Source organism: Lontra canadensis, unplaced genomic scaffold, assembly GCF_010015895.1.
Source record: "Lontra canadensis isolate GAN:19392208 unplaced genomic scaffold, GSC_riverotter_1.0 scaffold6, whole genome shotgun sequence".
Classification (NCBI taxonomy): Eukaryota; Metazoa; Chordata; class Mammalia; order Carnivora; family Mustelidae; genus Lontra; species Lontra canadensis.
Window position 1 is genome coordinate 2076424 of NW_022631000.1, and position 25796 is coordinate 2102219.

General features: G+C 39.1%; 1 protein-coding gene across 4 annotated transcripts in view; it reads left to right on the plus strand.

Annotated features, from left to right (window-relative positions):
• The window catches only part of TMEM45A (transmembrane protein 45A), a 63083-nt gene that overhangs the window by 24755 nt on the left and 12532 nt on the right, over positions 1–25796 (plus strand). For 2 of the 4 annotated variants that reach the window (XM_032852045.1, XM_032852049.1), the window contains 3 exons: positions 21444–21635; positions 23290–23502; positions 25463–25647. In XM_032852045.1, the coding sequence (XP_032707936.1) occupies positions 21446–21635; positions 23290–23502; positions 25463–25647 (588 nt within the window). In that variant the 5' untranslated portion in view covers positions 21444–21445. Of the gene's footprint in view, positions 1–18030; positions 18204–18950; positions 19048–21443; positions 21636–23289; positions 23503–25462; positions 25648–25796 lie in introns of those variants that run through there. The other 2 variants (XM_032852047.1, XM_032852048.1) reach the window with 2 other exon arrangements.

Consider the following 25796-nt stretch of genomic DNA (forward strand, 5'->3'; position numbering starts at 1 on the left):
TTGAAGCTGGGAATATTAGAGACTGGTGGTTTAGTGACACCTCAGCTGCGAACCTTCAGGCCAGCCTCTCTTTTTCCTGATCATATTTTATAAGGTCCTTCATGGAATTAGCCTGATCATGGACTTGGAATTATTATAAGTTTCACACAAATTTAAGGTGCTATTATTGGCCAGTCTTGCCTCACACATTTTATTATTTCTGGACTTGGTATAAGACTTATTGTTAAAATGAGGCAAAGTGAAGTCTCACAGGAAACATTTAGACAATATTGCAGGTAGACTTAAGGGAAACTAACCATTAAGAATTCTTCTCGTTTTATTTTATTTTCCCCACTTTTTAAAAAGATTTTATTTATTTGAGAGAGAAAGAAAAAAAGCACAGAGGGAGAAGGATAGGGACAAACAGACTCCCCACTGAGCGCAGAGCCTGATGCAAGGCTCTGAGCCGAAGGCAGACGCTTGCTTAACTGCTTAACCGACTGAGCCACCCAAGTGCCCCAGATTTCTTCTAATTTTAAATAAAAACAACAACAACAACAACAACAACAACAACAATCACCAAAACAGTTCTGACTTTAAGAAAAATATTAGTTTTACATTACAACAGGATAGGTCACAATTCAAACAAATTGGGTTACAAAGAACACATTGTGCTTCAGAGTCCCCTAAGTAATTAAGGAGTCTTTTTAAAAATAGGAAGCTTTAATTGGAAGGAAATCTTTGGTTCAACATTGACTTTTATATTTACAGTCAAAGACAGAAATGAGTAAGGATGGCTCCAATAATATTTCTCAATTTTTTTAGACCAAGCCATAAAAATCTCATATCATCTATTAGTATTTGAAAATAAAGTATTTAAAATACATAAATATAATTTATGGTATCTATGATTTTGGGAGTATCATCCACATCAGGAATCACTGAACAAGAGACTTCATCTTTCTTTGCATTTATTTCTTTGGAAAATGCAGTATGCAGTAGTTTGTTGTCAAGAATAGACTATAATACCTGGTCTAGATCTAGTGCAGTGTAAATATTTGTGAAGTGAGAATAAAGGAAAGTTAATAAAAGTAAGTTTTTAACCAATTCCTTTATGGACACCAAAATGTCTACAAATTACCCCATCTAAATTATTGTGGTATGTGCTTATAGGAAAAGAGAAAAATACCAACAGGAATTCAGAAGATATCTTGTATTTGTTAAATCCATTGAAGAGAATAACAAGGTTAATATAGTGCCTATCATACTTGACCACCTATATGACCACTCCTTCCAACTTTGAGCCCCAAGATTCTTATGCTAGTTGTTCAGAACTGATTTTCAGAAGAACCAGCAAAGAACCAATGATTCGGTGGCCCTGATGCTAGGAATCATGAAGAGGTTGGAAGAAACATTGAAAATTATCGTTGACCAATGCTTCTAAGCTTGTCAAAATGAAATTGACCTAATTTTAACATCAGAGGACTTTTAGGATCCCTTCCTACCCCATCCAACAATTTGATTATGGCTGTACTTTTACTATCTATTGATTGAGGAAAAAAAGACATATTCATACCACCTCAGGTGGCCTCTTACAATGGAATATTGGCCCAGGGGTCCTCAGCTTACCTGATGAGACCACTGTTTCAGACCAAATTTCTCATTGCATTAATGAGACACAGGGGCAATTTTGGTTAAGAGATTCTCAGGATATTATTCAGGAGAGTATGGATTTTTATTTTTTAAGATTTTATTTATTTATTTGTCAGAGAGAGATAGAAAGAGAGAGAGAGGGCACAAGCAGGGGGAGTGGCAGGCAGAGGGAGAAGCAGGCTACCCACTGAGCAGGGAGCCTGATAAAGGACTCAAGCCCAGAACCCTGGGATCATGATCCATGCTGAAAGCAGATGCTTAACTGACTGAGCCATGCAGGTGTCCCAGCATAGGATGTTTAAATACAGATTTGGACATATTCAAAAGTTACAGCCTGTGACCTTGTAGTACAATGGTAGTACATCTGACTCTAGAAGTCACAGCCAAATCAATTTGAGATTTCTTAATCAGGGAAACGTGGCAGTCTCTTCTAATGGATTTCACACTTGGGGAAACAAATAGTCTTGGGTTCTTTCCTGTTATTTTCATGGGGCACTTCAGTGTCAATTTCTTTCCCAGCTTCATGGGTATTGCCTGAGAAACCTCTACCCTGAGCTGTTGCAATGTTCTTTACCCAGTGGAAATCCTTTCATGGGTTGCCAGATAAAACACAGGGCGTCCAGTGAAATTTGAATGTCAATTAACACATGAAATATATGGGACATATTTATGTCAAAAATATTATTTGCTGCTTATCTGGGATTCCAATGTCACTTGGTATCCTGTACTTTCGTTGTTGCTGCTGAATATGGCATATCTACCTCCACATGTCCAAAGTACCAAATGTTGAAGGGCAGGAACTGAAAATGTGGGTGATGTTCCTGCACAGCTGTCAGCATTGTTAACAATTACTGATATGTTTCCTGAGGACCTTTCAGATCTCTGTCAAAGGCTATGACGCATGTGTGTACTTTTCCCAGAAGCCTTGCTGTTCTTCATGGTCATCTGTCCTTAGTCAACTGTGGTCAACTGTGATGCTGGCAGCCCAGGCAGCGTTGACTCATTCCTCTCTATTCTCTTCATTCATTCTCATTTACCTTGAGGTTTTGTCATGAACTTGGGCCCTGCCCCTCTGTAAGGTGAGGTCAAAAGCAACAGTGGATATTTCTTTGGGTTAAAGTAATGACTTTAAACATCAAATCAGGGAGCAGGAGAAGGAGCAGGAGGGAAGGAGACTTCAAATCCCTCTGACCCCTCCTGTTGTTCCTGTACAGGAGTCAGAGCATTTTCCATGGAGCATAGCGAGCTATCAAACGCTCCACTTTTTTTTTTTTTGTCTGAATGTGAATTTAGAGGAGGCTAGAGTTTAGACGCCTATGTGGAATTTAAGAAACAAGGCAGAAGATCATAGGGGAAGGGAGGAAAAAATGAAATAAGATGAAATCAGAGAGGGAGACAAACCATAAGGGACTCTTAATCTTAGGAAACAAACTGAGGGTTGCTGGAGGGGAAGGTGGTGTGGGTGTTGAGGCAATGGGATGAGGGACATTGGTGAACGTAGGTGTTATAATGAACACAGTGTGTTATATAAGACTGATGAATCACTGACCTCTACCTCTGAAACCAATAATAACATTATATGTTACTTAAAAAAAAGAAATGTATTAAATTTTTTATCATTTTATCCTATTACCAAATGTGTTGGCAAATTGAATTTTTAGAAATGTGAAAAACATTCTAATGAAATTTTCAAATTAAAATATCCATTTTGCTGAAAAAAAGAAGAAATGCTTATTTCTGTCACTCTTTTTTCTTAGTTTCTGTCTCCTGTACATTAGATTCAAACTAAAACCTGGCATTGGACCAATTGTTTTCACATACTGAATTTGTAAAATGGAATATCCTGGGGTTTGTGTTCACTCCAATTATAGAATCAATTATTGTATTCCAAAACCATGCAGACTACAATGACAAAGTAAAAAAAAACCAGCCCATTTGAGTGAATATTCACATCAAAATTCTGCCACGTCACGGCAGACCTGTGTAAAAGAATGTCTTTCTTTCCTAAGTCAGAGAGTTTTTCCTTTAAAGAGGTTGGAAAGAGGGGTGCCTGGGTGGCTTAGTCAGTTAAATGTCTGCCTTGGGTCTGCTCTGGTCTTGATCCCAGGGTCCTGGGATGGAGCCATCATCGCATTGGGCTCAGTGGGGAGCCTGCTTCTCCCTCTCCAACTCCCCCTGCTTGTGCATGCTCTCCCTCTCTCTCTCTCTCTCTGTCAAATAAATAAATAAATTCTTTAAACAAAAAAAAGAGGTTGGAAAGAAAGCACTTCAAATTAGGCTACTTGTTGCACGGGGTTTTGTTTTCTGCCCAGGAACTGGGGTTTTGAAGTTTCATTTTACGAAATTCTCTGATGGAGAATGCCAAAGCCCACTGCCCCACCATCACCTCAAAGTGAGACCTCAAATGTTTGGTTGTGAAGGAGGAAAATTTAGAAGCAGAGCTTATGCAGCAATTAAAAATGGAGCACTTAGTGGTAGGCTCTAACAATGAGAAGAAAATATGAACTAGAAAGGAGTAGTGTGAGTTGGCTTAAGAGTAGGCATTGCTTACATTCTTTCATCCAACATTGTTGAGGGTAAGTTTGGTGCTTGGATGAGGAAGGAGCTCTTGGTTAGAGAGAAGAGACTGAGAGTAGAAGTGTGAGAAAGTGCTGTGGTAAAGGGATGTGCCAGTGAGGAGAGGGTGCAATGTAAGCGAGACTAGAAGTTCAAGATCAAGAGGAGTCACCTCCGAGGCCAGGCCCTCCCAGCTCTAATTTCTCTCTTGTGAGTATTAGAGTCATAGCCTTGGATTTCTCAGGATAGCCTTGATTTCTAATACGTTGTTCTGTTGTCAGACCCAGTGACAAAAATCTGGATCTCTGTCCAACTCTTGCATTTGTTTTCATCCTTCCCAAGTTTTCAAATGGAAAATTTTAAGAACATCCAAAAGTAGAGAGAAGAGTATAATGTACCTGTTAGCCAGTTTCAACAATTACTTAGGGCCAATTTTCTTTGATCTATTTCCTCATCCACGTTTTCTTCCCCCAGATCATTTTTGCGTGAGAATTCTCCAGACAAATAGAACCAAACAGTTGTATGTGTATGTGTATATAACTATACAGGGAGGGGACGGAGAGAGAGAGGGAGAGATTGAGAGGAGGAGGTTGAAGGAACTGACTCTTGCAATTACTGTGCCCACTGGTCTATAATCTGTAAGGCAAGCCAGCAGGTCGGAGACCCAGGGAGGAGTTGATGTTACAGTTTTTATTGGGAAAGCAATCTGGAGGCAGAGTTACTTCTTTTCTTTTAGGGCCTTCATATGATTCAATGAGCTCTCCTCGACTCCCCCCACCAGTGTAGAGGGTAACTACTTTTCTCAAATGTTTATGATTTAAATATTGAATGTTGATTGGGTCTAAAAAATACCTTCACAGCAACATCTAGTTGATGTTTGACCAGAAACTGGGTACCATGGACTTAGCTAGTTTGACATAAAATCTACCATCATGATTTTGAAACGAATCTAGGTCATATTATTTGGTCCATAATATTTCAGTATATTTGTCTAAAAAATAAAGATTCTTTAAAAAAAAAACTTAGACACAATGCTATTATGACCCCTATAAATTTTAAAATCCTGAATTATTATTGTTTGAATTAGGATCCAAATAAAGTCTATACATTGCAATTGTAGATACTACTCAGAGTTCTCTATTGGTATACAGGTTCTCGCTTTATCTCTGTTTTTCTTAAATTTATCTTTTAAAGAAACAAGTTTGTCCTGTAGAATTTTGCATCATCTGGATTTTACTTGTTGTATTCCCATGATGTCATTTAACAATGCTCTTGTGCCTCTGAATTTCCTGTCGGTTGGTAATTATATAGAGAGGTTGAATCACACCCAAATTGAATTTTTTCTTTTCTTTTTGCAAGAATACTTTAGGCACATATTGTTATTGGCTGAATTTATTAATTCACTAGGGTTTGTGAAATTCTAAATTCTATCATTTCTTCAGCATTTACTTGCTGAAATATTTATATAAAGGGGAATTTCCCCTCATTAACTACTGAGGTATAATTCTTCCTAATTCTTTATCCCAGCATTTCCCAAATTGAAGTTGCTAATTCCTAGACATCTGCTGACATGTTCTTCTGAGCAGGGAAAGAAGTCTGTAAACTTTGTATTATAATAATCTAACTCTGCACTTTAATCTCAATGAAAGCTCAGAAATACAAGCTTCCTTGAATATTGTTCAATGGAGCCTTGCAAGGTCTGGTAAGTGGAGACTCTTAGGCAAAGCATACACATTACCAAAACAACTCTGGAAAGATAAAAAGCAGAACTCAAACCATCTGCAGCCATCTTCTCCGACTTTACTGATTTTACAGTGCCAATGAATTGCCTGGGGATTTTGTTAAAATGCAGATTCTGACTCAGCAGGTCAGGGGTGGGGCTGGAGAAGCTCCAGTTCTAACCCTCCCAGTCATTGCTGCTAATCTTTACCCTGTACATTAATGATTTTGTTTCTATGTTACAGTTATTTTACTTGATTTTTCCATGGGCAATGCATATGAAGTTCTGAGTACAGTATCTGAGATAGAGTCAGCATTAAGTAAATGATAGCTTTTGAGGCATGAAGGGCAGAAATGATGGGAAATGGGACAGGGATTAGCGGTAGACAGGCTTGAGTCAAGATTCCAGTTCTTCTGTTTACAAGACCTTTGACTTGGGCAGGTTAGTTAGCTTTTCAAGTTTCTGTCCTATTGAATATGAAGTGGGGAGGAAAATGCTACCTCATGGAATTGAGAGGCCATGTGGATGCTCTAAATGGTTATTTTTCTTCCTTTGTCCCTTTTGGACAGAGACACTGGGTTGAGTCTTGGGTCGGGTCAAGACTCTGTTGTAAGTCGCGTTACAATTCTTGTGAAATGCACCTCTTTATTATTATCTCTAACATGGGGATAGTAATTACAGGGGTGAAATTAATTGGTGTGTGTCAGTTGTGTTGGCACATAATTGGAATCCAGTCACTGTGAGCCTTTCTCTCCCCTCCCTTCACTTCATGTTGCAGTTGGTGAGGCTGACTAACCTAGGACAGTCGGCATAAGAGAAAGTCACAGTGCTTTCAACTCTGGCTAACTAAAATCATCTGGAGAGCTTAGAAAAGGAAAAAAAGAAGGAAAGCAAGCAAGAGAAAGAGAGAAAGAAAGAGAAAGAGAGAAAGAAAAAAGAAAGAGAAAAAGAGAGAAAGAAGAAAAGAAAGAAAGAAAGAAAGAGAAAGAAAGAAAGAAAGAAAGAAAGAAAGAAAGGAAGGAAGGAAGGAAGGAAGGAAGGAAGGAAGGAAGGAAGGAAGGAAGGAAGAAAGGAAGAAAGAAAGGTTGATTTTCAGGCCTCACTCCTAGAGATTCTGATTAAATTGGTCTGGGTGGAAACTAGACAGCGTTTTTTTGGCTCCCAGATTTTTTGCAGTGTTAGCCCCACAGAGAACCACTGCTCTAGCAGACAGTGAAACCTTGATCACTATCACACAGCTCTCAGCATTTCTCTTATTTTTCATGGCCCATCACACCTCTTCCACCCGCGCACCAGCCTTTCTGGTTGCTTCTTCTTATTCAGTTGTCTAATTTGCATGCATTCCTGCAACTCTGCTCCCACTGCTGCCCCTCCCTTGGCACACTGGGGTTAGCACGTATGTCCGGAGCCCATTACAATCAGGTAGGGCAGGGGAGATGGTGCCTGCAGTGCCTTGCAATCCCACACTCTTCACATCCTAGACACACACAGAAATCACCGGGTGCCAGCCTGAGGAGTTCCCAGATGGCCCTCTGGAGAGCTTTGAGATATTTATGCAGTGCTTACTATGTGGCTTTACTAGTATAATATTAATTTATCTTCAGCTTTACAAGGTGGCTCTATTAATAGCATCATACCCATTTTATATTAATAGGCAAAGTTAAATAATATGCTTCAAGTCAAACACACACTGTGGATCAGGCCTTTGGACGAAAGCAGTCTGATTCTAGAATCTGGGTTCTTAATCCCTTAGGGGAAATTTTATTTTTACTTATTTATTTTTTAAAGATGTATTTATTTATTTTAGAGGTGGGGGAAGGGCAGAGGGAGAGGGAGAGAGAAACCCATGCAGATAATGTATGGAGCTTCATGACCCCAAGATCAAATGAAACCAGGAGTCCCACCCTCAACTGACTGTGCCTGCCAGGTGCTCTGCCTTATGTGGAATTTTAAGATGCTGGTGCCTGGGTTTACCCAGACTAATTGAAGCAGAATCTCTAGGAGCTGCAGCCTAGGCGCTGGTTGTTTTTTCAAGGGATTCTATGTACAGCCAGGATCAGAAGTAGACAACACTACATTCTTGAGTCTCCCTCATGATGTGGAACCTGAGAGTCTGTTGAAGGCTCGTTCTATTCCTGTTCTCTTCTTCCCCACTGTCAGTGATTTTTTTTTTTTTAAGATTTATTTTTATGGTTGTCAGAGGCCCTTCTTGTGACTGGCATTCCTAAGGGGGTGTGGTAAGCTTTGGCCACCCAAAGATGTCCATGCCCTAATCTCCAGAAACCTGGAAGATGTTACCTTATGTGTGTCAGGGTAGCAGAAGTTGACCTCTACCCATGTTAGGTTTTTAGCGGGACTCTTTTTTTTTTTTTTTAAAGATTATTTATTTATTTATTTGACAGAGATCACAAGTAGCAGAGAGGCAGGCAGAGAGAGGAGGAAGCAGGCTCCCCGCTGAGCAGAGAGCCTGATGTGGGGCTCCATCCTAAGACCCTGGGATCATGACCTGAGCCGAAGGCAGAGGCTTTAACCCACTGAGCCACTCAGGTGCCTCTTTTAGCAGGACTCTTTAACAGAAAGATAAACAAAAAGAGAAGAAAGTTTTTTAACATGTGCAGTGCACATCACTTGGGAGAAACCTTAACCAAAAGCAACTCCAAGCATCAGCTTAGAATTCTGGCTTCTAAAACATTTTTAGCAAAGAGCAAGAAATTTGTAGAGAAAGGACAGGACAAAGTCAAGCAGTTTTAAGCTTCCAAGGACAACAAACTTTAGGAAGATAAACATATGGAAGGGCACTATTGGAGTAAGGTTGGTTTGCCGATTTTCTGGTGCCATCTCTGGTAAAGGGGAACTTATATCCTGTGTTTAGTCAGTAAAAGGGAGGTTAAAGAGAACTTTTCCTGCATTCCTCATTGCCTTCAGCTCAAAATAATTTTTATGTCAAAGAGATGTATTTTGAGGTGACATATTCTGGTTTCTTTCCCATGGCAGAAGACACTTGCAAGATTTGATTAAGTTAAAGATTTGGGGATGAGGTGACAACTATGAATTATCCAGACCGGCCCTGTGTAATCACAAAGGTCCTTATAAGAGTGAGTCAGGGGAATACGAATAGGAAGGATGAGTGGACGGAAGAATGGGGTCAGCGTCAGCAAGAGAGAATGAGATCTGAGGAAGACCCATTTCAGACTTCTGACCTCCAGACCTCTATGATGTTAAATTTGATTGTAACTTGCGTTGTTAAAGCACCAACAGGAAATGAAAACAGGGGTATTTGGTGTTGCAGAGAGAAAATCGCCAACCTGCATCCCAGAGAGCTGGTTTTTTTTTCTGTCTTCTACCACTTACTGGCTGTAGACATTCCATCAAGCTGTCAAATATCTAACGCCTTTTCTGTGAAGTGGAACCAGTAAAAATGCATGTGTTTGTCGGCAGGACTGGGCCAATGGCCTCATGCCCTTCACCTGCATTCCCTGCTGTAGCTCAGCCCAGCCTAGCTCAGAACTTCATAAGTGGAACCCCGTCCCCATCATCCCACACTAAACCTGAGTGCTCTCTCATGACTCTGCGTTATTTTATCAGTAGCTGAAATGATCTTGTTTCTTTCTTTGCTTGTCAGAGGCTCTTGCCAAAATCAGGAGTCATTATTTCTAAGATTGAGCCTATTTTTTTAATTAAAAAATTAAAATAAACAGTGAGACATAAATTTCCTGACACCAAGAGGCAGAAAGACCACAGAATGATTTTGCTGACATTTCCTCCCCTACGCCAACTAAAACTGTACAATGTTCAGATATCACCATACTGGTTTCAACTTGTGTTTATTTTATTCATTTATTTTCCCATAAACTGGATTTGAACATAACTTCTCCTCCCTTGCCACCACTTCCATTATTTGAGGATGGACACATGACCACAATAACCATCTTTTTCAAGATGGGAAGTTGTTCTATATAGACCTTTATTTGTTTCTACCTGATCCACATATAATTGGCAGTGATGACATCCAGTGCTACGTTCTTGACCTCATGTATGTCATATTCAATGCCAGGCTCCTCTTTCTCCTTAATAATAATATTAAACAGCAAGCTTGAAAGATTTTTGTCAAAAAGGTCATGGAATCTTACAAACACTATTTTTCCAAATGATGGTTTTATTATTAGTTACAATAATGCATACTTTATCTTTCTGAGAAAGGTGTACATAATCTTGATTGGACTTATTTTGATACAATAGTTAACAGTTAAATCTGTTATATTTCTCTTTTTCCTAAACGAAAAGAAAAAAAAAATCCTTTTTATGTTTACAGGGATTTGACCTAGGGTCATCTAAACCAGTATTTCTTAATTAGGGAAGGGATATGATTTTGCCCCTCAGAGGACCTTTATCAATACTTGCAGATATTTTTGACTCACAACTGGGGGAAAAGTACTGCCAGGATCTCATGGGCAGAGGCCAGGAATGTTGCTAAATAAACATCCTACACAGCACAAGATGGCTCCCCACACAAAGAATTATCTGGCCTGGAATGTCAATTAGTGCTGCTGTTAAGAAATACTGCCCTAGCCAGTGTTTATCAAACTTTAATGTGCATGTACATGAATCACCTGGGGATCTGATTAACATGAGGGTTCTGATTCCATCACATGTCCCCAGTGAGCTGCACACTGTAGTTGTTTAATAAATAGTTGTTGAAAGCATGAATGGAAAGATGGAGAACCAAGGGAATGGATGGATAAGGAGGCAGCCAAGAGCACTAGTGATCATTCCTATACATATGTCTGAGCATCCTTAGAGACACTTATTCCAAATTCTTTTCCACAAAGCCAGCAGTTGACCAAACGTCCAGGGCATGACAGATTTCCTCAAATTAAAAACAACTCTTTTTCTCTGAGTCTTATACTGTCCCTTTTGACACAGGGTGAAGGTTAGTTATTTGTGTGGTTGCCAAGGCTGAATGTGTGTTGGATACAGTGGAAAAAAACTGGAGGCTGCCGCCCTGGCCCTACACCTGAACCTGCCCCAAGGGAAGAGGATCCAGATCAAATTATATTTATGTGTGTGCTGACAGCAGGGAGGAAAAGAGGAAGTGGATAACTAAAATAGATTTTTAGAGGAAAACCAGGTTAGAATGAACTTCACACAATTGCCTGGTGAAGGATGGACATCTGTCGGGGGGAGCTTGTGGATGCTGTATGGAGAATGGGATGATTGTGTAGTTTATAAGCCTGTGAACATCAGGAACTCAGAACTTTATTAGCTCCAGTTGGCAAATCATTTCCTTTTTATATGTTCTTGGCTCACTGGTTTCCTTTTGATTACCTTCTGTCTGCCACCCCTCCACACACAGAAATCCAAACCAAACAAAATTTGGAATCTGATCCTGGATCAGGAACCAAGATGGTTCCTATGCCCTGGAAGTCAATTTGCTTAGAATCCAGACAGGTCTCTGCTGCCCTTCTGAGAACCGGTTGTGATAGGCAGAAGTGGGGAAAGGAAGGGAAGAGCAGGATGCCCAAAGGTGGGTAAAGAAGTGAGGCAGCCAAGGTCATGAGAATTGGGCTACAAGGTGTTCTCTGTAGAGAGGCCAAGGATTCAACCAGATGGCCTTATCAGTAGAGCCCTTGACAACAGCCAGCTACCCTGGTAGAAAATGTGATGCAAAGGAATATGTCAACATTGTTGATTCAGGTGTGGTTATTGCATTTTGTCTGTGTATGCTTAATACTGAGTCTGGGCCATTGGGTGCCTGGGCCTCTGCCTTGAACCACAGTGACATAGCTTTCTTTTGTGGATGGGAGGTGGGGTAGCTGAATACTGGGGTGGGAGTCATGTCTTTGCTGAAACAGTCAGCAAGATTGGTGAGTGTTCTGCATCCTCCTCCAGACTCCAAGAGATTCAAGTTTATTATGAAGCAGGCTTAATGGAGACTGAGATTTGTATTTCACCAGAGTGGGTTAGTGAAGGAGTTGGAGGAATCACCTTTTCTGGACATCTTTACATATTTATATATATGTATTTTTCAAAGATTTTATTTATTTATTTGACAGAGAGAGATCACAAGTAGGCAGAGAGGCAGGCAGAGAGAGGAGGAAGCAGGCTCCCCACTGAGCAGAGAGCCTGATGCAGGGCTGCATTCCAGGCCCCTGAGACCATGAACTGGGCCCAAGGCAGAGGCTCAACTCACTGAGCCACCCAGGTACCCCACATCTTTACATCTTTGAATAAAACTTTTAAACTGTTTAAAAGTTTTAAGTTCTGATACTCAAAACATGTAAAAGTTTAAACGCTCTGATGCTCAAAACATTCAGTTGCTTCTTACTGCCCATAGAATAAAGGTTACATTTTTTACCTGGCATTTAAAGTCCCCTATTATCTGGCTCTAAACCACCTTCTCAGGTCTTTTTGTTGTTGTTGTTGTCATTGTATTTTTAAGAAAAAAATTTAAATATGGAAAATAGGGGAACATCCTCAACTTGATACAGAATAGCTACACAAAACTTACAGTTAACATCATGCTTAATGGTGAGACCTTGGGTAGGATGGTCAGTTTTTAAGTGCAGTGTCAAGTACACAATTCTTGAAAGAAAGTATGTGTTAGATCACATGAAAATTAAAAATTTCCACTTGTGAAAAACACTTTTTTTAAAAATGGAAGAAAATATGTGTAAGTTAGATCACACGAAAATGCAAATTTCCACTCTGTGAAAGGCACAGATTTATTTATTTTAGAGAAAGAGAGAAAGATAGAGAAGCACAAGCATGAGAGACAGAGGTAGAAGGAGAGACAAACTCAAGCGTACTCTGTTCTGACCATAGCCCAGTGTGCGGGTGGATCTCATGACACTGAGACCAAGACCTGAGCTGAGATCAAGAGTCCAGTGCTTAACTGACTAAGCCACCAAGCCACCCCTGAAAGGCCCTTTAAAAAAAAGGAAAAGACAAGTCACAGACTGGGAGAAAATATTTTCAAACCATACATCTGGTGAAGAACTAACATCTGAAGTATACAAAGAACTCTTAAAAGTCAACAATGAATAAATAACTCAATTAAAAAGTGAGGAAAAGGGGCACCTGGGTGGCTCAGTGGGTTGAGCCTCTGGTTTCAGCTCAGGTCATGATCCCAGGGTTCTGGGGTTGAGCCCTGCATTGGGCTCTCTGCTCACCCTGGGAGCCTGCTTCCTCCCCACACCGCCTGCCTCTCTCACTTGTGATCTCTATCTGTCAAATAAACAAATAAAATCTTTAAAAAAAAAGTGAGAAAAGATCTGAACAGTTTACTTACCAAGTAAGATATCCAGATGACACATTATCATATGAAAAGCTCCTCAATACCATATATCATTAGGGAACTGCAAATTAAAACAACAATAACATTACATACTACATAGCTATTAGAATGGTCAAAATCAGAACACTGACAATAACAAATGCTAGAGACAATATGAAAAAAAAAAAAAGAACTCTCATTCATTGCTGGTAGGATGCAAAATGGTGCAGACACTTTAGAAGACAATTTTGCAGGGGCACCTTGGTGACTCAGTTGGTTAAGCATCTGACTTGATTTTGGCTCAGGTCATTATCTCAGGGTCATGGGATCAAGCCCTGCATAGAGCTCTGCACTGGTTGTGGAGCCTGTTTAGGATTCTCTCCCCCTCTAAATAAATAAATAAATAAATAAATAAAAATAAAAAGACAATTTGGCAGTTTCTTACAAAGTTAAACATAGTCTTACCATATAAGCTGAGATTATGTTCCTAGGTATTTACTCAAATGAATTGTGACAACTCAGTGTTTATCAGTTAACTTTATTACAAATATCTTCTATGTCTGCCATGTGTCGTTCAACTTTATTTATGGTACAATTGTTGTAGAGGCACTATAGACCCAGGGCTGAATATCAGTCCCAGTTCCATTACTTATCATCTCCATGACCTTAGACATTTTAGTTCATCTCTAACTTTGTCTCAGTTTCTTCCTCTGTAAAATTTAAGGGTGAATTTTGCTGCATGTAAATTATACTTCAATAAAACTCATTGAAAAGCAGACACAGAGTCTCCTTGTGCCCTTTTTTCTCCCCTGCAGCCTGGAACATGATTGTGATGGCTGGGGCTTTGACAGCTATCTTAGATTATGAGGATAAACCCCATATTGAAGGGGAGGGAGGATCAGGGAAACTGAAAGAGGCTTTTACACATGATAGAATTTCATTTCCATATCACATTAAAATCGTTACGAAAATGGAGTATTCACGGATAGAACTGTAGATCCACAAAGCTGTCAGCAAAAAATATTTAAATTTATTTTGTGTGACAACAGAAAAATCTTAAAACTTCAGATGTCAAAATAATAGCTAATATTTATTGGTTGCTTTTTGTTTACCAGTTTCCATTCAGGTACTTTGCATTATACTTGTTTAATCTGCACAAGAAACCTCTGAAATAAATACTTTTATCACTCTGATTTTACAGATGAAGAAATTTATTTAGAGATGTATCAGTTTGTTCATGCACTCACTAGTTGATGGGCATTTGGGCTATTTCTGGGTTTTTGGTTATTATGAATAAAGCTACTGTGAGCAGCCATTTAAATGTCTTTGTGTGGACATAATTTCATTTTCTCTTGGATAAATACCTAGGAGTGGAATTGCTGGGTCAAATGGTAAGTGCATGTTTAACTTTATAAAAAGTGTCAAACTGCTTTTGGATGGGCTGTACAACTTTGTGTTCCCACTTAGAGTGCATAAGAGGTCCAGATGGTTCACAGCCTTGCAAATATCATCAGTATTGTCAGTCTTTTTAAATTTAGCCATTCTGGTGGATGAGTATGGGTATTTGTAATTTTAATTAACGTTTTCTAATAGACTAATAATATTGAGCATCTTTTCCTACACTTCTTTGCCATTCGCATATAAAAATACTTTTTCTAAAAAAAGATTTTATTTATTTATTTGTCAGAGAGAAAGAGTAAGAGGAGCACAAGCAGGGGGAGTGGCAGGCAGAAGGAGAAACAGCACCACCATCCTCCCTCCCCCACTGAGCAAAGAGGTCAAGGCAGGACTCAATCCTAGGACCCTGGGATCCTGACCTGACCTAAAGAGAGATGCTTAACCACCCAGGCATCCCTAAAAACCTTACTTTTTGAAGAGGTCAAATTTATCAGTCCTTTCTTTCATTACTTTCCTTTTTTATATTTTGTTTAAAAAATTCTTTCTTATCCCAAGGTCATAGGGATATTTTCAAATATTTTCTACTAAAAATTTTGAAGTTTTATTTTCACATTTAGGTCTTTAATCCACCTGGAATATATTTTTGAATCTGGTGTGAGGTGGGGATATAGTTTGATTTTTATTCATTACTAGAGACTCAATTTTAAAAACACTAGTAATTTTTTTTTTTTTACTGATTGGTAATTTATATTGTTATTTTTGCCTTTTACCAACTTCCCATATATGTAGCAGTTCCAGATGCATTTTCTGTTGTGTTCAACTCCTATGGTAGAAGTGACTTCAATATCTCCTATAAGTTTCTGCCACCAAGAGTTTATTCATGCTGTTTCTTATGTCTAGAGTGCACTTCCCTTTCAGTTCCACCTTTCAAAATCCCAATCATTCTTCAAAGTCCAGCTCAAATGTCCCTTATAGTCTTATAGGATCCTGCAATATGCCTTTCTTACTCTTCTGAATCAAATGGAGGGGCTCAGCATACCTTACGTGGTTTATTCCTTTACCATAAATCTTGGCTCGTCTCCTTGGTATCATAGTCATATGTTTTTGCCTTCTCTGTTCTGCCAAACAGTAAACATGTATATGTTGTTATAAACAGAATAATGTCCTCATCCCACCACATTTGGATTCCTGGAACATGTGGCTATATTACTTTATGTGGCAAAAAAGGATTTTTCAGAGGCGATAAAATTAGTGACCTTGAAATGAAGAGATTATTTTGTCAGGCCCAGTATAATCATCTGGGTCTTTAAAATTAGAGAACATTTGCCAGCTAAGCTGTAGATACTTTTGTTTAACATGGAGTCCCCTAATACCTGAAGGAGATTGTTGGATGTGTATGTAGTGCTCAGAAATTGTTCATTGACTTGAACTGTGAAGCTGTATGAAGCTGGGAACCATAGAATGATTTCTTTAGGTTCTTATCACAGCACCTATCATATCTCTAGCATCTTCATTTTGTCAAGTGAAGTCATTGCAGATTACTCAGACCAGCTTTCCTTTTGGTTGACACCCTTGTGCACTCTGACTCTGACTATAATAGTGGCAGATATTCAAGCTACGTGCAGATCTTCACTTCCTTTACATGCAGAGAGGCCTCAATGGTAGAAACTCCCAGAAGCAGCAGCCTTTTTCCTTCTGGTGTTTAACCTAGTCAAAGGAACTTGGTGAGTACTGTTGGATTTATTCGTAAACCTTTTCTGGTCTTTGCGCTTATCTAGGGGATTAGTCTGAGATAAGGACCTTGAAATCCTGCCTCTGATCTTAACTAACTCTGTGACTTAGAGTAGGTCAGAAGATCTCTTGGAGTCTCAGTTTCTTCAGACCTATGGTGGAAATAATAATACTTCCTTGAGTTGTTTCAAAAATAGAATAAACAGATACATGAGAAGTTATTAACATGAAGTAGATGTTCCATGAATGCTAACTTCCTTCCCTTCCCATCTCAGATGCACCACTACTAACAGAAACAGTCCAGGCCACTATTTACTTTGAAGAGTTCATCACAGGCAGGTGATTTAACATAACATTTGTTCTTGTTTTCTGTTCATTGGTTTTATTTTTCAATACGTATGTCTTTGGATTGGCTCATCCTGTGTCACTTTTTTTTTTTTAATGTAGATTTCTGTTTGTCATTCTGGGTGTTTGGTTAAGACTAGCCCATGTGGCATGAGTGGTTTTAGTATTTAAAGATTGATAGGGGTATGGGTGTAAGAGGCTGGGGTGTAAAAGAGATCAAAATAAAATAAAATATCTTAATAATGTATGATAAAATAAAATAGAACAGAATGGCAGCAGTGTAGAATGGTTATTGTCTTTTTCTGGAGCCAGATTATCATTCTGGCCTCAGGAACAGTTGTTGAGCCACCCAACTCCGCCCAGTAAGAAGCTGATGTGAACAAGCCCAGCAGAGTTTATGACACTGATGGGAGACAGATGGCCTCTGGGGTATGGTGATAGGGAAGTCACATTTAAATTTCAGTGTCTTGGTGTCATTCTGCTTGTCTCTACATGGTCTAAACCTTTGGTTCTCAAAATTTAAGAATATAAAAAAATAACTGATGTGTGCTTATTTTAAATGCAGATTCATGGGCCTCCCCCAGATTGATTCAGTAGATCTAAAGTGGATTCCAAGAATCTGCATTTAATTAACCACATCAGCTGTTTCTGAAACTGGTTGCCACCCGTGTCAGTGATTCGGGGTGATGGGGTTCCAGGCAGAAGCCCATCATTCATTGTGATTTATTGAGTGCTAATTAGGTGCAAAGCATGGTAGAGGATATGGCCCTCTCTCACCATGGGTTTATCATTGAGAGGGGAAATAAGACTTGTATACAGACAGGAAAACAGGTGCTAGCTCTTCAGGTTAGAGTCAAACTGCTGCTGCTTCTTCCCGTTTCACTCTGTGTAAACCTCATGTTGTTTTAGAATGCTCTTGTCTACTAGTTTGTGTATTCCTTGAGGGCAACTGAGCTACACTGATGACCTACAGAAATTTTATTCATCTTTTCTTATTCTTATAACTTTGGTTTTGGCTATGACTCCAACCCTAGCCCCTGTGACAATCTCTCTTTGAGGCACTGCATATTAGGGAATGGTTTGTCTTCATGGGACTTATTGGATCTGCTCTGTATGTTACTGCTCCCATACCATTCTGCTTGTCTTCTGTCCATCTTGATGACCTGGAAGAGATAGCAAAGATCACACATGCTCTATTGGGCTTTGGTTCTCACAGCAGGGAACACATGTGTGAGGCTAGTGGTCATGTGGGTGGGTGCAAGGTGAGTTCTTGAGAATTACTCTATGGCACAATGTTTGGATATGAAGTAGGATTTCAAAAGGGTGTGGCCCTAATATTTACATTTATGGAGGCATTGTGACATATTCTGAAGATTTATCTGCTGCCTTCATGCTGGAAAAACATAAGCACATTGGTTTCGTCTCTAAGAAGGAGAGTAATTAGATTTAGACCAGTCAGTATCTGCTTTTTCTTCTTGAAGCAGGAACCATTATAAGTTCTTGGGAGAAGAGAATTGAGCTGGATTTGACATTGAGGAAAGTGTGAAGGTAAGGGTAATTTTACTAAGGAAACTTGAAATAGTTGAAATTTGGGAGAGAATGTATTGGTATGGAATGATGGAGTGATGGAGAACTTTAAAGCTACAAATGCTTGTATATACTTTGCTTTGAGTGTCAAGCAAATGGTAAAATGAAGTTCAAGAAATAGTTAAAATTTTTTTACTGTATTGGGATTTATAAATGTGCTTAGAAAGGAGTCACTAAGATTTAGGTATACTTTATTTTGGTGGTGGCTCAGGATGAAATTTTAATTTAGGTTTTCCCCATGGTATTCATTCTATGTTGAAGTTAGTATTTGGTTGAGATTCCACCAAGAAAACTGTAGGATCTCTTTCCGTGAGCTATTTTGAGTTCTCTCCTCTTTCTGTGCGTTGGCCTGGTCTATGATTTATGTGTCTGTAACACTGGGCATTAACACTTGACACCTAAGTTAGATCTTGGGATTTGTCTATTATTATCTCTAAGTATTATAGTTTTAGAATATTTCCCTTTAGGCTGGTGAGTGAGTGTGTAAATTTGGAGGACAGTGAGAAAAAAAAGAGGTCAACCAGTATATTAGGAGCCATTGCTTGTCATTAGCCCAGAGGATGGTGTTTGGTGTCATTAAGTGTAGAGGGTTTTGTTTTGTTTTTGATGGGGGAGGAGTATGAATTGTTAGGATAAATTGTAGCTGGAAGCTGGTGTTGAATTGCAACCCACCATTTCAGGCCTGGATGAACCACTTTCCCCATGAGATTATTTTAAGTGGCAAGATCAGGCAAGAAATATATTGAGGAAGGACCTTCTTGTTTCCTATTTTGGTGATCTTCCTGAGGTATCTGCTGGTTTTCTGGCAAGTATGATTTGCTTTGTGGGTGAGAAAAGCTTTCTTCCAAGGGAAATGTGTCTTCATTTTGGATTTAGATTCAATCAAACTCTGGACTACTTGGCTTTTATGATCAGTAAATTACAATCTCAGGCAATAGTAAAGCAAGGAACAAAAGATAAATTTATGGATAATGGTGTTCTAGGAGATCACAATGGAGTGATATTTGAGAATTTGAGCAGTTTTTTCTTTCCACAATGAAAGTGAAAAAAAAAAAAAAAGAATACCATTTTCATTGTCAGGAGCAACTGGGTCTGTTGAGTCCCTTAGCTAGGCAAATATAGCAAGCCTGCCTTGACTTCATTTTGTTTGAGTTTTTTAAAACAGAGAAAAACTGAGCCATCACATTGTTTCAGATTAAAAGGCTAAAATGCAGAAGTTCTATAACTGAGCTAGGAGCAATGCCTCATTTCTTTCCCTACCCTGATCACCTCATATCTCTCTTCAAAAACCTTCATCTACTCCCCATTGCCTTCCTGTCATGTCCCAGTGTCTGTGCTGAGATATATTGGTTCACTCAGCTTATGATCCTTATAAGAAGGACTTAGTTACTCTTGTTAATTTGGAATTTCATAGTGTATAAGATGCTATCCAGGTTCATGGGGGGGGTAGAAAGAATAGATTTATAGTCTTCTTGCTTTCAAGAAGCTCATTCTTTAAATGCAGTCAAGGAATTAAATAACTACAGAAGATTCCAGTAACCTTCTAAGACAATAGTTGGAGAAATGTTACAAGCAGTGCATGCATGACTGCCAAGAGAATTATAGAGATGCTTGTTGCTTTTCAGCAATTTTGTCCAAGTAGAATTCCTCATTTGATTTTTTTTTTATAATTTTATTTTTTATAAACATATATATATCATTTGATTTTACTTTTATTCTACTTTGGTAGTTTGAGGTGAGTTGAGGATAACATGAGCTTGCTTATTACTATGGGTTATTTGCTTTAGAGGAACTTATTTTACTTTTAGGAGTTAGCTATTGTTCTTTGTTCCATTTCACAGAAAAGGAAACAGAGGCACTGAGAAGTTAAATAACTTGCCCAAGTCACTTAGCTAGTAAATAATAAAGTTGGGATTCAGTTCTAGTCAGCCTGAATCCAAAGCCCCTTCTCAGGTTTGAAAAATGCTATTCTTTTCACTAAATATAGCCCCTATCACTTAAGTTATTTGAAAACTTTAAGTGGCTGTAGGGGTGCCTGGGTGGCTCAGTGGGTTAAGTGGCTGTAAACATTTTTTAAATCATTCTTCTGATTTTAGACAATGTATATTTTTAATTTGGTGCCTGTATTTCTGGTTAATAAGTTTAGGATAGCTTCCTGGAAATGGGTTTCCTATACCAACAAATATAAAACCTTCAAGTCTTCTTAAGACATATCAAGTTCTTCTCCAGAAAAGTACAAATAATTTACAGTCTGGACGTATTTTTCAATCCCACATAAAAGCATTTTTTAACACCATATGGCTTCATGAGCCAAGGCAAAGAGAACTCAGTGACACTGCTAAATATGGTGGTTAGGATGAAGAATCACAGAATGTTCAAGCAGAAAGGAACATCAGGTGTCACCTAGGCCACCTCCTTCTTTTATTAAGAACTAAGGCTTTGAGAGGTTAATGGACATGCTATAAATATTAGGATGCATGAACCCCTTTGAGTGTATTTTTGCATCACTTTGGTAAATACCTGGTAGTGCAATTGCTGGGTCATAGGGTAGCTCTATTTTTAACTTTTTGAGGCACCTCCATACTGTTTAGAAACATGGCTTTGATTCACCTGGAGAAGAGGCTGGGAAAAGTCTTAGGAGAAATGCTTGAATATTTGATGAGCACTAATGGTCTCTTTTGTATACTCGAGGCTTGGTACTTTGAAATTACTTACTTAAAAAATTGTAGGCAATTTTATATCATTTCAAGTTTTAAACACACAGGTAAAATTTTCATATTACTTTCCTCCAAATATGCTTAAAGTGTAAATATACGGTGTTGCACATGCTATCACTTTAAGAAATCCTTGAGCTCCCTCTTAAAAACAACATAACTCTTGCTTAATAATGTGATATTTGGGCAATTCACTTACCTGTCTAATCCTGTGTCCCAATTGAAAATGGAGAGATTGTGTGTTGTAGAGATTGTGTGCAGAACATTTGACATAGTGCCTTGCACAAGGTAAGCGTTCAATGAATATGCATGTTTTTCTTGTTGGTATTGTTGATGTTGCAGTGATTGACAGTAATATCAATTCCTCTTAAATCAACGGTATATCTACTATCATCAGAAAATAGTGTATTTTATGAGAATGAGTGATGTTTTGGTTAAGTTCTGGAAACAAAATGTCTTCATCTTCTATATGTTCTTATCTTGGTAGACATGGGGAGTTTCAAAGGTCATGCCCTCCCTGGAACCTTCTTCATTATCATGGGTATTTGGTGGACCATCAAGTGCATTCTGAAGTATGCCTTCAAAAAGCACAAAAGGACTTCCTACCTTGGCTCCAAAGCATTATTCCATCGAATAGAAATTTTTGAGGGAATTGTATTAATTGGCATGGCCATCACTGGTGAGTACACCATTTCTGTGTTCTGTTTTCTCCTTTTGGGTATTTCTACATGCAAAGAGAAAATTAAATATCAAATCAAGAAATTGCTAAAATGAATTTTTATTTAAAAAATCTCTGAACACATATTCTCTCTCTCTCTCTCTCTCTCTCTCTATATATATATATATATATATATTATTTCTTTTAAACATATAATATATTTTTATCCCCAGGGGGTACAGATCTGTGAATCGCCAGGTTTACACACTTCACAGCACTCACCATTGCACATACGCTCCCCAGTGTCCATAACCCCCCCCAACCCCCTCCCCCCATCAACCCTCAGTTTGTTTTGTGAGATTAAGAGTCACTTATGGTTTGTCTCCCTCCCAATCCCATCTTGTTTCATTTAGTCTTCTCCTACCCCCTTAACCTCCCATGTTGCATCTCCTCTCCATCATATGATAGTTGTCTTTCTCCAATTGACTTATTTCGCTAAGCATGATACCCTCTATCTGAACACATATTCTAATTGTAATTTCTATCTGATTATAATTTGTTAGAAGGGGACACTTCATGTTTACACAGAAGCCTATTCCTTAATGAGTCAGTCATAGATATTAACTTTCCTGATCACTCAAGGTGACTTTCCTTTATCGAATTAGTTGGAACCTTGAACTACTTTTATAATATTTATTCTGATGCCTGAAAGAGTAAACTCTATCAGAAACCATTTTTCAAAATGATGCCAAAATAATCAAGTTATTGTGGGAAAGCCTTAGTCGTAAGTTGTTGCTGATGGACTGTACAGAGGGGTCAGGCTGATGAAGACTTTGCTTTATATACTCATCCTTTTTTGCGTTATTCTTAAATTGAAAAGGGAAGTTAGGCCAGATGACTTCTAAGGACTTTTCATTGACTATAAGGTTCTGAGAAAATTTTCTGTGGTTTTAGAATTCCCTGGTAGCCTCTCCTTTGTGAAAAGCAGAACTTTCTCCTTTCCCTTTGGATTTCTTCATACTTTATTCATGGCAATAGGTCTTTGCTATGGACATGAAATTACAGAGCAACCATTTCCAAAGAGAGGAATTGCCTTGCCAGATTCCATAGATTGACACATACATCAGTATTTTAAAGAAAGTTTTATTGTTTCTGTACCTGACCAGACTGTGTGCTATAATCTGTGTTTTCTCAGTTATCCTTAATTGAGGAAAAGCTGAACCCTTGTCTTTTGATTCTGAATCAAGCACAACTCTCCATTTCGTGGTAGCTACCCAAAGATACTACACAAAGATGTAGGATGTGTCAGAAGGAAGTAATCAGCCTTTGTACAATTTACCTAGTCATTACATGAAAATGGGAACTATGACCATCAGTGGAACTGGTCATGGAACTATGAAGAACTGAAATGATCAACTTTGAAGATCTGAAATAACTAGCTGTCTGATTAAATTGGTTATCTTTGACTAAAAGTTGATCATCCAAACCAGTGTTTGAACCTCTAAAACCAGCTGAAAGCACCAGTACTTAGCTGTTAAGGAACAGCCCAGAATGAAGAATCAGCATTATAGAAGGACATTAGGTTTGAATAAGCCATGGGTTCATCTGGTATCTTCCTGCTTTCTTTGTGAAGTCATGGAAAGGGTTGCTAAAACTGTGATATCTTCCTTTGCAGGCATGCTCGGGGAGCAGTTTATTCCTGGTGGGCCCCACTTAGCCTTATATGACTATAAAGAGGGTCAGTGGGTCGAACTCTTGAGCTGGCATCATTTCACCATGTATTTCTTCTTTGGGCTGCTGGGTGTGGCGAACATCTTGTGTTTTATCATCAGTTCACTTCCCACCTCCTTAACCAAGTTAATGTTGTCGAATGGCTTATTTGTGGAGGGTAAGTATAAGTGAGTATGTTCTTGTTTCACTATCCTTGGACACTTATCTAGGCCTGTACAATAATATTCCTTTAGTGTCTTGGTGCCACCTTGATTAATTGGGCCATCTGTTTGGGCCATGGGGAGATCGTCAGATGTCCTGCATAGGATGCCAAGGATTTTCTCTCCTTACTGACTCATACAGTAAAATAAGAAAAGCACCATCATTTGATGTGCTTTATTCACATTTCAGATCATTCTTAAAGAACAAGATGCCATGGTTATTTATCTCTAGGTTATCCTGGAGAGAATTATTATTTCTGTTTTAACAAGTGAAACTGAGTTCAGGGTAGTGAAGCATGAGTATCTTTTTTTTTTTTAAAGATTTTATTATTTATTTGACAGAAATCACAAATAGGCAGAGAGGCAGGCAGAGAGAGAGAGAGAGAGAGAAGAGGAAGCAGACTCCCCACTAAGCAGAGAGCCCCATGCAGGGCTCGATCCCAGGACCCTGGGATCATGACCTGAGCCGAAGGCAGAGGCTTTAACCCACTGAGCCACCCAGGCACCCCGTAGCATGAGAATCTTGAAACAAGGAGACCACTCACAGCAACCTACTAACCTGCTAACTAGCTATTTTCATATTGATATAATGAAGCTTCACCATTACATGATAAGTGGAGTCAAAAATCAGTCACTAAAAATAGGAGGTCCTATTTTTGAAAGGTTAATGAAAAATACTTTTTGTTCAGTTGATGTCCCTCTTACTGTGTAGGGAAAATAGGTGTTTAGTAACTTGTTTTCATTTATTGTATTTTTAAGGAATAGATTGATTATAGAACTAAAAAAGCCCATGGGGTACCTGGGTGTCTCAGTTGTTAAACATCTGCCTTCAACTCAGGTCATGATCTCAGGGTCCTGGGATCGAGCCCCTTGTTGGGCTCCCTGCTCAGCAAAAAGCCTGTTTCTCTCTCTCCCACTCCCCCTGCTTGTGTTCCTTCTCACTGTCTGTCAAATAAATAAATAAAATCTTAAAAAAAAAGAACTAAAAAAGCCCCAGATTATCAGGAGGGGCCATTTCCTAACTGATCACCTTCCCTCCCACATCTGAATATAAGGACTTTTGCCAACCCCTCTCTGAGAACAAAGGCTAGCTAAAATATGGGCATCAAAAACCAACAGCAAGATTCTCAGTATTTCAGGGTGTTACCATATTTTGGGTGAACATCTTTTCCTCCTCATGTACATGAAAAGGTTGAAGATAAAGCTGGAATCTGTTCATGGGATTAAAAAATATAGGTAGTTACTACTTCTTGGGAGCTTCCAGAGCATCTTTTCATACCCAGCAAAGTCCTCTCTTATGATTTGTACATATATGTATTTGCTTACTCCAGTGGACTGAATTCCTTCAGGCGAGGGTCTGTTTCATTCATCTGTGTGTTCACCCTAACTCTTTCTCCTGTCCCATCACCCCTACTCTTCATCCTCCTGCATAGAAGATGCTTCGAAATATAGTTAGTTAAAAAAGTATGATATGTTAGACAAGGAAAGGGAAAAGGAGTGATAGATCCTTATTCTTAAGAGGTAGTGATGTTGGGAGGCCTGGGTGACTCAGTGGGTTAAGCTTCTGCTTTCAGCTCAGGTCATGATTCCAGGGTGCTGGGATTGAGTCCTGCCATCAGGCTCCTTGCTCAGCAGGGAGACTGCTTCTCCCCCTGGTTGTGCTCACTCTCTGACAAATAACATCTTAAAAAAAAAAAAAAAGAAGAAGTAGTGAGGACTCCCAAAAAATACTAGAGGTTTCCATTATTGTGGGAAGCAGAGAGCACTTGATATTTTGGACAAATTGGTGTGTGTGCATGTGTGTGTGTAAAATTCTGTGGGGTGGGGGAGAGACAGAGGGAGACAGAGAGAGAGAGAAATGGTAGATGTCCCTTGGTTTCACTGAATAAGAGAAACTGTTTCTTCCCTCTCTATCAGCTTTTGTCTTGTACAATCACACTCATGGCCGGGAAATGCTGGACATCTTTGTGCACCAGCTGCTGGTCTTGGCCGTCTTTGTGGCAGGCCTGATTGCCTTCTTGGAGCTCTTCATACGGACCAATATCACTGTGGAACTTCTTCGGACAAGCTTTATCCTGCTTCAGGGGAGCTGGTTTTGGCAGGTGAGTCGGGGCCTCCAGTGAAGGCATCTGGTGTTTCCATCTGTACTCTTCTCTCTTTGATGGGGTATTTTGATCCAGAATCAGGGACTTCCTTCTGATGAGCCACCGGTAGGGAGAATGTGGGTCTTTGAGAGGTGATGTTTCTTTGA